Raw genomic sequence first — 14139 nt, 5'->3', positions numbered from 1 at the left:
AATGTCTGTTAGTTTAAAGTCATCTTTTTTTTCCATGTATTATTACAATCTTTCTGGTTCCCAAATAATAAATTAATTTTGTATTTTTGTATTTATCAAACATTAATTTGAAGAAAATTTTGAAAATAAAAAATAGACAATAACATACTTGCTTATATACCAATTTCTAGAATGTTTTAACCCTAAGTGAGAAGAGACAAACAATAGATCACTTAACACATCTTACAGAATCTGTTTTCAAAGCAATCAATAATAATCAAGCCACAACTGCAGTTTTTCTAGATGTCCAAAAGGTATTTACATAGTGTGGCATAATGCCATTAGATACAGACTTAACTCCATCAGCATAAACATATATTAACCAGGTGGATTTCTAGTTTCCTAACTAAGCACATTGTAAAAGTAAATAACACACTTTCAAAGACTAATAGCATTACAGTAAGAGTTCTGCAAGGCTCTGTCTTTCTACTACTCCTTTACATTTTATTCATAAACAGCATACCATTTCCTCATCTAGCATATACATATTTTTCTCAATATGCAGATGACATTGCTGTTTGGAGTGTATCAAAAAAACCTGCTAAGAGCAGCATATCTCATCCAGAATTTATTAAAATAATTACTAATTTGTGGGTTATGCTCAACCCAGTAATAACTCAAGGAATTATATTTCACAGAAGTTTAAATAAATATTTCAAAAATCTGAAAAAAGTAAAAATGAAAACCGAGTAACATGGAAATAAAACTCTATTCCAGTGCCAAATTCCTTGGTGTTACATTTGACATAAGACTAATATGGGCAGAATACATAAAGAAAATTAGCAAAAAAATTTGCAAAAACATTAATTATTTAAGAAGTATTGCTGGCCAAAACAAAGGCTGCAAAACACAAACGATTTTAAAAATTTATAAAGCATATATACAATAAGTTATCGAATACAGCTGTCAAGTCACCTACAACATGTCTGATGACATCCTTAGTAAATTGCAATTATAACAGAATAGAAACTTAAGATTAGCTCTAAGACTTCCTAGATATACCCCATCAGTGACGTAGAAAAGATAAGCAAATTATCATTATTAAAAGCAAGACTAAATATACTAGCACAAAATTACTACCATAAAATGGAAACTAGAAACACCTTAACCTTTGTCTGCCCTTCACACCATCACATGTGCATCATATAAAGCAATATCTCCTTACAACATGTATCGCATACAAACACAAGATACATATAGTCCCATAAGTATATCACAGAGTTTACATTATCATATCATGATATTTTTCAACTTGGGCACATGATAGGTAGATTATTTGGCACCTGTCCTGTGAAAATGGTTTTATTTGGGGTACTCCAATTCCCCTCCCCACCAAATTATATTGCATTTGGACTTAATGGTCCCATCCAAGACATTGGATTTATAGATCCCAACCATTCTCTGACCTTGAAAACAGGGTTGTTTCTTGAAGCTTTGTCAATAATTTTCAAATAACTACGATCTCATCCTCCGATTTCAACTGGGACACCATTCGTGGACTTTGCTGTGCCTCCTCTACCTACTGCCTGCTCACTGGTTACAATACTAATCCAATTATTGTCATTATTATCAATCTCTCAGAAACTTCATGCAAGGCAAATTAATTAATATGAGTGGGGTGAAGGGGATAAAAATATCCCCAAGCACCCAGTTGAAAAAAAGTTCACTAGCTGCGTAAGAATATGGCATACTTCTTAAAACTAAATAAAGGTAGGGGTGAAAGTATGCACCATTCAACATAGCATTACATATTTGATGTCAGTTATCAACTACTCATTTTACCTACATTACTGATTTAGCAACAATTTGTGGTTGAGGGATACTGAAAAAATTGTAAATATGCATTTCAGAGATTTCAGAAGTTATGAAAATGCAATACACAAAGTATTTTTATTCTTCGCATGAACATCATCTTGCAGTCCAACTTGTCATAGCTTCAGTTAGACTAATGTTGGTAATTCACATACATATCTTGAGTACAAATACTTTTGTAACACATATGACTTTTTTGTGTACAACAGACTTTTGTACATTTCACTACAAGCTTACCATATATTGTGCAGATATACATAGCAAGTTCAAAATTATAGTCATCCTTCCTTCTCCAATATGGGGTTTGCCCAATAAATTGAGCAAGGGCACATTTGGTTAAGGTATATTATTTTGAAAATATATGTTTGTTAATTTTTGGGGTTTATGTATTTTTTTAGATAAATAAAATAAATCTGTGGTTAGAAACTACCTGCTTAGAACGAAGTCATTTCAGGTCGTCATGATTTACTTGGTGTGCGTGTTTTTTGTCATTTACAATTATTAATATAACAGATTAATAGAAGAATTACCAAGAATCTTTTTTGGAAGTGTACATGAAAGCAAAGAATAAATATTTTATAAAACTGGGACATAAAAATAGCCATATACAAAGAAAAGATTATTCTTTCCTAACTTAACTATATAGAAACAGTAAATTATCAATTTTTATTGTGGTTAAATTTGTTAGGTTTTTTTGTTTTGTTTCTAATTAAGCACAAAGCTACACAATGGGCTGTCTGTGTTTTCCCACCATGGGTTGTAAGTCCGAAGACATACTGCTGTGCCACTGGGGAGGAATTTTGTTAGGAAAACTACAATGGATTACATTTGGTTATTTGATTTGAAGTTGGAAAGGTATTGTCTTAGTGATTTTCACAAATGTTAGTTTAAAGAAAAAGATTTAAACAACATTCAGAAAAAATATATTAAATTGAAAGAAAATAAATTTAATTATTTTGTAATTCTAAAATTGACAACTTTTTTTTTTTTTATGACCTTATTTATTTCAGTGAATCAGTGTAAAGTTCTCTTTATGAGATGCTAACAATAATAAGTTGTATTTTATATTCACAAAATTCTGTCATTTTAAAAATAAATAATATACCGAACAATTGCCAAGAATAAATGTATCCTATTTTCAAAAGAATAAGGAGCCTGATGTTGTTGAACATTAAATTGTGGTTACATATTTATAAGAAAAGATCTGAGTGTAAAAGAAAGTATTCCTAGTTACCATCACTTTAAACTTTGTAGATTAGTTGATCATATAAATACTCGCATACTAAATGTAGAAATCATTTTATTGTTATGTCTGATCTCTTAAAATGTACAAACATGTTGCTTCTGATGTATTACTTATGTCATATCTTATAGTTTCAGGCAGTCTTGGAGATTGGTTATTGATGCTCTATAGGGGTACATGTATTCTTCTGATTATATTAGATCAAAATCTGTAATAGCACATCATTAGCAAAGTGTGTATACAAGCATGCAAAGCAGAGGCACTACCAAATAAATTCTAGATGGAAGAAGTACTTTTGACATTAAAAAACTGAATCATATTATGTCATGATTGCATCTAAAGTGGTCACACACTTGTAAAAAAATGATCAGTATTTTCTTCTGAATTATAAATATTCTCTATATTCATATTTAACCATTACATATAACTCAAAAAAGTTGCAACGTTCTTCATTGCAACTTGAGAAGTACTATGAAGTGAGCAACAAAATTAAAACTAAGTATTTTTTGAATAATTTTTGTAAAAATATATTCATTATCACACTTGAAGTATTTTTTTGTTTTTGATCTGTAAAGAACTATTTGTATACAATAGTGTGCGATACAATACACTGCTTCAAATAATAATAAACTGTAAGAGATATTTCATATAATTGTTTAAATTCTTCAATGATACTTAACAAAATAGACACTTCTTTAACAATACTTTCAACAAGCATAGTTTGGTCCCATGAAATACATAAAAGTTTTACAATGAAGAAAATGTCAATTATTTTCTATTACAATGGCATCATGCACAATGGGCAGTTTTGGACTGCCTTATATAAAGTTTCGAAATGTGGCTACATGTCATGGTTGAGCTTATTAAAATGTGGGCTCTTCTACACTTTTCTTAGAATAAACTATCCATTGTATCCATCCTTTGAAAATACTTGCACTCTGGAAAAATAGTCCTCTTATTATGTACTTGACTTGAAGTAAAATACCTTATATCTCTACTTTATGTTAAAGCACATAAGTTTCAATGTTTGGACATAAATTTTGTTGATAGCAAACTCTTTCTTCATTACAAGATCATTTTAAAACATTGCAGTTGGAATGGCAAGTAATCCCTCTAATGTTTTTGTCTGTTATATAATTCTTCTGCCAGTAATTTCCACCTTGAAAAATGGTGACAGTTATCACTCATTTGCCAATGTTTGCCCAATCCTTTCCCACAACAGGAACACTAGATGGTAAGCTGGCTTGGTTTGTATTTATCTCCTTGAATTGTATATTAATCACTGATGATGCCTTCCGAGTCTTGATTATTCAAAAGGACATATCATATCCCACAATCTCTATGAAAGATAAGTTTGTACTCCACAAACAGGTGACCAGCATCACTGCTCTGAAGAAGACATGGCTAAAAAGGTAAAAGTAAGACAAAATTGAAATTTTTGTTATATAATACTAAAAAACAGTTTAATTTTTATTAATTAATTTTGTATTTAGTTTTATTCACATAAACTTAAAAACTGATATATCCTTATTAACTATGTGTTTAATTTTTTAAATATATATTTGTTTGGAAACTGCTCATATTTCAGTATTAAAAGAATTACAAAACTATTACTTTGTATCATAAAACTTGAGCTTGTCCTAGAAGAAATATTTGGAGAATAACAAAAAAATATATATACTGCAGATAAAAGTTAAAAAATATATTTTATGATCAGTGGAATTTATTTATTTATTGCAATACATTGCAGAGTTTACACCTGTATATTTATGTTTATCTGTAATAGTGGTTACAATAAGATGCTGTATATAGTACAATCAGTGCAATTAAAAACATTCATATAAATATGTAATAATATAAAAATTTAAATTATTGCTATAGCTGATTATCTTGCGTAATGTGAGCTTCATACTTAAATAGTGTCAGTTAAATGGTATATATACATATTAATAGAAATGAATAAAAACCCTATAACCCGAGCACTTTTGAAAGGTGAACCTTTCTTCTTCAGGGGCCAACATGTTGAGTATCAGTAACACATACTGAGTACTGATAAAGAATGACTTAGAAACTGAAGTATTAGTAAAAAATGACTTACATATTATTAAGTATTAGTGAAAAATGACTTAATTCTGAGTACTGGAAAAGAATGACATATATTAAATGAGTAAAGAACGACTTACATATTGAGTACAAGTGTAAGTACCCGGCTTTGCTCAGGTTATTAGGTTGATATATTCTAGATGACTATGTCAGTGTATGTATTTTGAATCCATTTCAACATAAAAGTATAACCTATATACTTTTGTTGCCAAGCAACATGACATAAAAGCCAAAATGTACTGGCTTTTCTATATATTAGAAGTTGTTATATAAGGAACTACTTCTTTTCTGTGTGTTTTTTGCTAGCTTGCCTCATAATAAGATGTGCTGCACGTGGATAAGTAATAATATCTAGGTGAACACCCTCATGGTCCACTTAGTATGGGTGCAAAATTTTCATGTTTCTAGGCTCTTTCCTTTTGGAGCTATGGTTGTCACATACTATTTTCTATGTAGTTTTTTACTAGCTTGCCTCATGAAAAGATGCACACATACATGGATATGTAATAATACCTTGGTGCACACCCTCAGAGTCTACTTAGTATTGATGCAAAATTTCAGGTTTCTTGGTTCTTTCCTCTTGAAGCTATAGTGATCACATAGCCATGCAAGTGCACATGCACATGAGTGTCTGTCTGTCTGTGTGTGATTTCTATTTGTAATATAAGGAACTACTTCTTTTCTATGTGTTTTTTTGCTAACTTGAGTCATTAAAATCATGCACATGTGAACGCACGTGGATAAGATAAATAATGCCCAGGTTCACCCCTCAGTATGGGTGCAAAATTTCATGTTTCTAGGCTCTTTCCTCTTGGAGCTATGGTGGTCACATATTTTCTATATAGTTTTTTGCTAGCTTGCCTCAGAAAGATGCACACATACATGGATAAGTAATAACACCTAGATGCACACCCTCAGGGTCCACTTAGTATGGATGCAAAATTTCAGGTTTCTAGGTTCTTTCCTCGTGGAGTTATGGTGGTCACACACACACACACACACACACAGACCTACAGACATGCCCTTTTATTATTATAGATTGGTAAAGAATGACCCTACATATTGAGTATTGGTAAAGAATGACTTATGTATTGAGTATTGGTAAAGAATGACTTATGTTTTGAGTATTGATAAAAAGTAACTTATGTATTGAGTATTGATAAAAAGTAACTTATGTATTGCGTATCAATAAAGAATGACATATATATATTAAATATTGGTAAAGATGACATATTTCAAGTTAAACCCATTAGTAATCATGCAATAAAACTTAAGATCCTTTAGTGAATATTAACTACACTAGTTAAGATATGACATTACAATGTAATTAGAGCCTATACATATTGTGTCATGTATATATATAAAAACACTATTTCTTGTTAGCTAAGAAAATGTTTCATTGTAAAACATACCCTTGCATTCTGTCTTTTGGTATGAATACGAAATCTATAAGTGCTTCTTGAATACCAACCAACTCGAAGGGTCCAGGATGGGCTTTCTTGCTAAAAGTGAACAATACAATTACAGTTATGGAGTTAAGTGATTTTTGAAAAATTACAGTTTGAAACTGAGTTTTGAAACATTGCAAGCTTGTTGGTCAGCTGATTAAAAAAAAACATTTTTCAGCACAAATATAAATTTTTACCACATGTAACCACATAAATACAAGTTGTTGTAGTGAAAATTTTGTTATACATAAGTACCTTAGAAATGCTAGACTGTTATTAACAATTAATAAGGAAGAGCAATATTGTATGCCAACACATCACATTTGCTACTTCTATAGTATGGTTTTGTAGCTTACCAACATGAAAGTTTTGTAAGTTCCAAAAAATGAATATGCCAAATATTCATTAATATTACACCTCCTAGAAAGTCATGAAGTAAGGACCAACATATATTTTGGTTTCAAGTATGTTCTGTAAATAATTGTATTAACAAATTAAACATAAGGTAGCTATATTCTCTCTTACACCTAATTAGGATATTTTCAAAATTATAAATATTTAATATTATCAACTGGATAAGCTATCTGTATAACTACTTACACTGACAAATAAAATCAGTTATTACAATAACATAAATCATTCAGTGTCACATCGTTTTTTGGTTAATTGTTTTTCTGTAATACCTTACATGGTTTAATTCTGGAGATCACTTTACATGAAAGCTAGTTTAAAAGCTTTTTTTTTCTGAGTGAATATGAAAATGTTGTTAATTTCAAATAAAAACAACTTTGAAAAGTTATGGTTAGTTAATCCAAAAAACGAAATCAATACCTACTAACACACATATATACATATTGCATGGTATAACATTGTAACATTATTCAGATATATAAGAATAGAAAGAATAGAGTTTAAGGTTATAACATATTTCTGATAAGTGGTATAATTGTTATTTTCCAAATCAAATTATATACCTGCTGGTGTATAGTGAGAACTTTACTGCTGCTCCTACAAGTTGAATATCTAAACTTCTAAATCAATTAATATTGCTGAGCAATAACGTTAGAAAATTACAAAATATTACCAAGAAAGAATGGACATTTCTTTGTTGAAAGAGAGGTGAATCAGTTCTCACACTTGAACAGATAGTTTCTGGTTCTTCAGATGCGCATAGTTCCATATGTAAAGCCTGCTTTAAACTAAAGGAAAATGATAAAGTATTGTAATTTTGTTATTATCAGGGAAGTTTGTAATACAGATATTATTAAAACTCAGTTATTTGAAGTATAACAGCTTAAACACTGAAAGTGTAGAGTAAGGCCATTTTGAAATAGGAAATTAACAAAGTTGGATAAATAAAGAGCCAATATAAAATAAAATGATGCTAAAAAGCTTAACACTTTGAAACAGGCTACTTTTTAAAAGCACTCAGTGTTTAGACTATTTTTTTAACTTTTACTGTATAATAAAGATTAGAAGAAATATTAAGAATGTAATTTTTATTACCAGAACTTAAGATAACATTCAGAAGTTGTAAAAAACAAATTAACATCAAAGCATGTGTGTGTGTATACTCTGTTTGCTAACCTTTTTTATTATTAAACCATTAAATTATTGATATCACTTTAACTACTCAGGAGAAGTATGTCATGGCTTAAGCTTTTATCAGAAATGCTTAATTTTTGTAAAGGTTATGATTCTACAAATAATTTTGAAAAGTTTTTTTTTTTGTTAAGCACAAATCTGCACAGTGGGTTATCTGTGTTCTGCCCATATTATCAACTGATGTTCATCTTATAACTAAATACACACATTTAGAAATTTTATGTATTATTTATAAAAAGACATTTAATGTACTTTCTGCTGATGTACTATGCATAAAATTCATAGCAAGCTAATGTGGGTGGGAATAAAACTGTAATAATCTTCAGTGTTCCCATATATTGGAATTTGCAAGTGGAAAATTACCAGGACATGAGGGAATGAAACTGCTCATTCATTCTGTAGTTTATCTTGTCACTAAATATAATTATGTTATTGCTTATCTTTGATAGGTTGTTTAGGCAGAGTATTCATAATGAATCTAAGTTTCGAATAAATAGCAACTGCCTGTTGTAGAAACCTACAAATGTAGAGAATGATGTTTCGAAAGTCTGAAGGTGAAAGGCAGAAGACTTTCAAAACGTTGTCCTCTGCATTTGTAGGTTTCTACAACAGGCAGTTGCTGTCCATTTGAAACTTAGATTCATTATGTTATTGCTTGTAACCAATCATTGAGTTAGTGTTAATAAATGATTAAAACCACACAGTGCTTATTTACATTATGATTTGGACATATACACTGAAATTTGTATAATCGCATGAGATCAAGCACATAAGATAATTTCTTATAATGATTCTTTGTATTTTATGGCCACCATACAAATAAAGATGCTTCATAAACCTAAGTATTTTGTTCAGAAAAATGCACAAAGCCATTGTAATATTTATTTGCATGCACTTTTGTTTCTAACATTTCCATATGGATAAAATATTGATAGGTTTGATACTATTGATTGGATGGGCATAAAGGTTTGCATACATAATACTTGAGAGCTATGAATGGGAAACGTTATTTGAAAAGGTTAATCTTTTATACAAACAGTGCATATTTTAAACGTATTTTTGTCCCAGACTTTATGTAGTATTAATTATTATCTTTTGTACATACTAAATTTTAATTTTTTAAAGCAAAATTATACTCATCCTTTCTTTTATTAAAAATCATGAAAAACATTCAAACAAACTTAAAATCAATTCTTATAATTTTAAACCTCATGAACTGATCTAAATAAGCTTTCAAAATGGGTTTATAACTCGGGTTACATATTCCATGTTTTATATGGTGTTCATTTAATATCAACAGCTAGAGTAGAGGTCAAAAAATGCTAATGATATGATAGTATTAACAACTAACCTGAGTTGTCTTATGTAATTTCAAGATGTTAAGATACTTATACATTTATATCAATGTACATACATGAATTGGGTTAAAAAATTTATTATATATATAACTGAATTATTAATAATGAGAAAATACATTATGTCCAATATATATAGCATTTGTCATGAATGCAAAGTTAGTGCTTTTTTATTACTAAACTTGTTGTTACTAAAATAAAATATTGTTTTTTTTATTCTTCAACTACACCATACTAGTAGAAAAAACGTATTATATTGGTTCTTGTGATATTAGTTTTAGAGCTCTACATCCACTTACTCTACTTGTATATATATATTTACAATAAGTTGGAAAAGGAATTATATATTTTAAGGAAACATATTTTCTGTGATTACTTTTTTGTAATGGATTATAAAAAGTAAGGTTATAAGTTAGATTTAAAAGGGTTAGTAATTTAGTAATATAATCCTAAGGGTTAACCTTTCTGCATTTATTGTTCCCCAGCAGGAGTCTTTCTAATGGTTCATAATCATTGAGTATCTTCAGTATTATAATAGCAAAAATACTAGTAAAGCTGCATATCCAACTTTAACAAATCAGATTATTGAGAAAGGCTAAGCTCTATGTTGATGTTATATTACGTTTATGATTTCTAATTTTGATTCTAGTGAGATAATAGGAATTAGTACAAGGCTAAAAAACGATACTGTGCATTTGAAGCATTATAGAAAATGTGTTTACATGTTCCATTATAAGTTAATGTACATTTCTTGAGTCTTTGGTTTTGATTTGGTTGTTTTTAGCACAAAGCTATACAATGGGCTATCTGTACTTTGCCCACCAGTGGTATCAAAACTCAAATTTTTAGCATCATAAGCCTGATTTCTAATGTCATTGGGTATAGCATGAGCACTTAACAGCAGGTGCTGGAGAATGGAGGTACTGACAAAGTTTTTAAACTGTTTAATCATATTATTTAGCTGGTATAGCTCAACTTCACTATGTTTATGCTCGTTGGTCTTTTAAATACAGCCAATTTTATCATACACACAGCTCTGTTAGACTTACAGTACACGTTTTATCTTCTGTGTACAAGCAATTTTTGTAAATACATTTACATACATATACATAAAGTTTGTTTTATACACATGACTTTTGGAATAGAGGTGTCAAATGTGACTTTTTGTGGGTGTTTACTAATTTTTTTCATTTGCTAAAAAATAATAAAATATAGTAATATGAATATACAAAAATAAGCTTGATTACTGAAAAAACAAAGCAAATCTCATGAATTAAAGATGTGTAAAATAGTTTAATTAGGAATTAAATTACATGTCAATGAACAAATTTTAAAACTTAATGCTTGATCTATGTTTTAGAATAATTTTGCCCTAAACTTATCAGATTCAGCTTTGTTACTCAGTTAATGATACTTAACCCATGTAGACAAATTAGTAACAATTTAAGTTCTTATGTTGAAAAATGATGAATAATCTGTAAAGCTATCTTCTATGCAACATAAAACTTAGTTAGAAAGATAAAGTTTAGTTAATTAAATCAAAAATGACTGACCAATACATTTCTTTTACATTACGAAAAGTACAAAAGTGACTTACGTAAATTGTACCGTTAAATTTTTCAAGGTCATGTAGCGAGAAACAGGAATATCATAGGTATACCATGGACCACTAATGCACTGGTGCACACAGTAGTCAACTCCAAGAGTGGAATTCAATTCTAGAATCCTGATAGATTCTACTGTGTTTGCCAATTCAGGTGATAAATCTGTTATATATAATGGAAAAAAACACAGGTATTTGAGACATAATTTTATATTATTTTTTTGATCTAATTTGTTAAATCAATAATTTATATTTAAAGTTTTTATAAGCTTTATATACATACATACGTATACATATACATAGACACACGTATAGTTACCAATGTTTTCTGGTATACTAGCCAACAAATTTCACCTCATTATTCTATTTTAATACACATAACTAGCTTTACATGTAATATTGATATCAGTTTTCAAGTGTGTAGTTTGTTTATAAGTGCAAGTATGCTGTTTGATAATTAGGTAATTATATAATTGATGAGGAGTCTTCTCCCTCAAACTGTCAGCTCTCATAATGTGATTAGCAAATAAATTAAGTATTAGCTGATTATTTAAATTAAATATTATATATATAAATAAATAAATAAATATACATATATATAAAGCACAAAAAATATTTTTAGGTGGCAAATCTATCCCTGAAGTAAAAATCACTCATGCCAGTAACATAAAATTCGTGAACAACATTCATTTAAAAGTAGAACAATCTTTTTTTACAAAAAAGATGGCAGCATTAATGTGGTTCTTAAGGCTTCTTTTTAATATACATATTGTGTCTGTATATAAAGTATCCAATAAAGCCAATTACAACTGAAAATGAAAAACATTTTTTCTAGCTATGCTACTGTACAAAGAATTTGACTCGAGTAGTTTCTTTTACACAGGTGGTACTCTTATGCGTAATACTAGAATACTTTTGTAGCATAAAATATGAAAATTTCTAACACCACATGGTATTTCTATTTATGCTAATTTTAAGTATTATCAAGAAAACTGAGGCACTCCAACAATTACTAATTAAATCACATATAGTTGCTGGATGAAACTTTTCATAATGAATTGTAGGCAATTTGTATAGATATAGTTCCAGAATTAAGCGAACAATTTATGATAATGAAGATGTCATGAAATCTAACCAGGACTTAATTGAAACAGAGATTCTCAGCTCACACTAATAATGTGAATTCCAGATAACATGGCATCTTTTAGCCATCAACACACAAAAACAGAACCTCCAAGTCACCAACAATATCACATACACTAAAAACACCAAGACATCCTCTCAGCCAAGACTATTCAAAACTAAGATTCACAAAGGCTCTAAAACTAGTGTAGGCAAAACAACAGAGATCATTTCCAATATTTCTTTGAGTAAGCAAACTGTAAACTATAAAATTTTAAAGTTGAATGGGAAACAAAGAACTTGCTCCATTTTTTTATATACGTACTTCTAACTAAAATTGAAACCTTTTCTTTCTATCTACCAAAACCTAGGAACCTTCTATGAAATAGAAATAATGCCATTTTCTTACATATGAATCCAGGTTAAGTAGTTAGCACACAGGATCACCTACAAAAGCTGTAATATTTTCAAAAAGAGACCCAAAACTTGAGCGCTTTCGAATAGTTGACTATTCTTCTTCAGGTACTCCTGCTGTGACCAAAGATAAACAAATCTGTACTCATGTGAGGACTTATGTTGATCGGTTCACTCTAATCCAAACCCTCTGCACTGGGAACCTACTTCCACACGAAGGTAGGTTGAGATCTCCCACTTGAAGGGGGGAACTGCAATTGCTATGGCTCAACTCCAGTGTTTATGTGGAGTGTATCAGGTAGTTATGTCATCGAGTAAGATGATGGCTCAACTCCAGTGTTTGTGTAAAAGAAAGCGAGAAGCCACATCATTTTCATAAGGTGATGGCTTAACTCCCTTGGTTGTGTAAATAGTATCAGGAGGCCTCATCAACCAGGAAGGTGACAGCTCAACTACAGTGAGTGTGTAATAGGTATCAGGAAGCCATGTCAACCAGAAGGTGACAGCTCAACTCCAGATGTTGTGTAAATGTTAGTAGGAGGCCACATCATCTGTGAAGGTGGTGGCTCGACTTCAGTGGTTGTGTAAATGGTGTCAGGAGGCTATTTCATCCAGTAAGGAGATGGCTCAACTCCAGTGTTGGTGTGTAAATGTGATCAGGAGGCCACGTCAACCAGCAAGGTGATGGCTCAACTTCTCTGGAGACAATGTCACACCTATACCAGCAGAGCATAACTGCCCTACTTCCAACTGAATGGTTTGAATCTTTTCCTTGTGAAATGCATCCAGGAGGGTGTCTCCATGGTCAACCACCCCAACAGTTTGGAACTGGAAATGGTAAGGAGGGTGACAATGCCCAGAGAAACGTCATCACTGGAGACAGTGCAATGGGTGACCACAAAACTTTATTTGAAAAGCAGACCATACTGAGTTATTCACTCAAGGCATGGCAGGGATAGGCAGCAATCCCCTTCTGCTTTACTCATGTAGTCCATGGGTGGTACGGTCTGGAATGGGAATGTTTATGAAGCAAAATATCATTAGGTCATGCACCCTCAAGCGATCTTGTGGAACACCCCATCTTGACAGTGAGTGTTCAAAACCATGGACAAGAGAGCACGAGTCAACATGGCTGACAGCGCAGATTTAGTTAAAAAATACCTGGTCAGGCACCGATCGCCACTGAGTGGGATCCATAAAATGAGAAATGAAGCAAGGTCCCCTGAAAAGAAAAATAATCACACTGAATTGGGAAAAATGGCTGCAGGTGGAAGATGAGAACCCAATGAAGAAGAAACTGCTGTATAGATTAAATAAAGGGAGACAGAGATATGAGGTGTAATCAACATGTGCTGCGGAAGAATTTCCTCAAACTGATGATGAAGATGAAATGCC

At 30.8% G+C, this 14139-nt stretch overlaps 1 protein-coding gene across 1 annotated transcript in view; it reads right to left on the bottom strand.

The window, feature by feature from the left end:
* Nucleotides 1-2963: 2963 nt before the first annotated feature.
* The window catches only part of LOC106465922 (myelin regulatory factor-like), a 105773-nt gene continuing 94597 nt past the window's right edge, over nucleotides 2964-14139 (bottom strand). Inside the window, exons 20-23 of the mRNA XM_022393875.1 lie at nucleotides 11203-11371; nucleotides 7730-7844; nucleotides 6610-6699; nucleotides 2964-4498 (exon numbers count right to left, since the gene is read on the bottom strand). Of these exons, the coding sequence (XP_022249583.1) occupies nucleotides 4418-4498; nucleotides 6610-6699; nucleotides 7730-7844; nucleotides 11203-11371 (455 nt within the window). The 3' untranslated portion in view covers nucleotides 2964-4417. The remainder of the gene's footprint in view (nucleotides 4499-6609; nucleotides 6700-7729; nucleotides 7845-11202; nucleotides 11372-14139) is intronic.

The sequence above is a fragment of the Limulus polyphemus genome, unplaced genomic scaffold (genome assembly GCF_000517525.1).
Source record: "Limulus polyphemus unplaced genomic scaffold, Limulus_polyphemus-2.1.2 Scaffold2095, whole genome shotgun sequence".
Lineage (NCBI taxonomy): Eukaryota > Metazoa > Arthropoda > Merostomata > Xiphosura > Limulidae > Limulus > Limulus polyphemus.
Note: the sequence above shows the minus strand (reverse complement) of the source record. Positions and strands in the feature narration are given on the sequence as shown.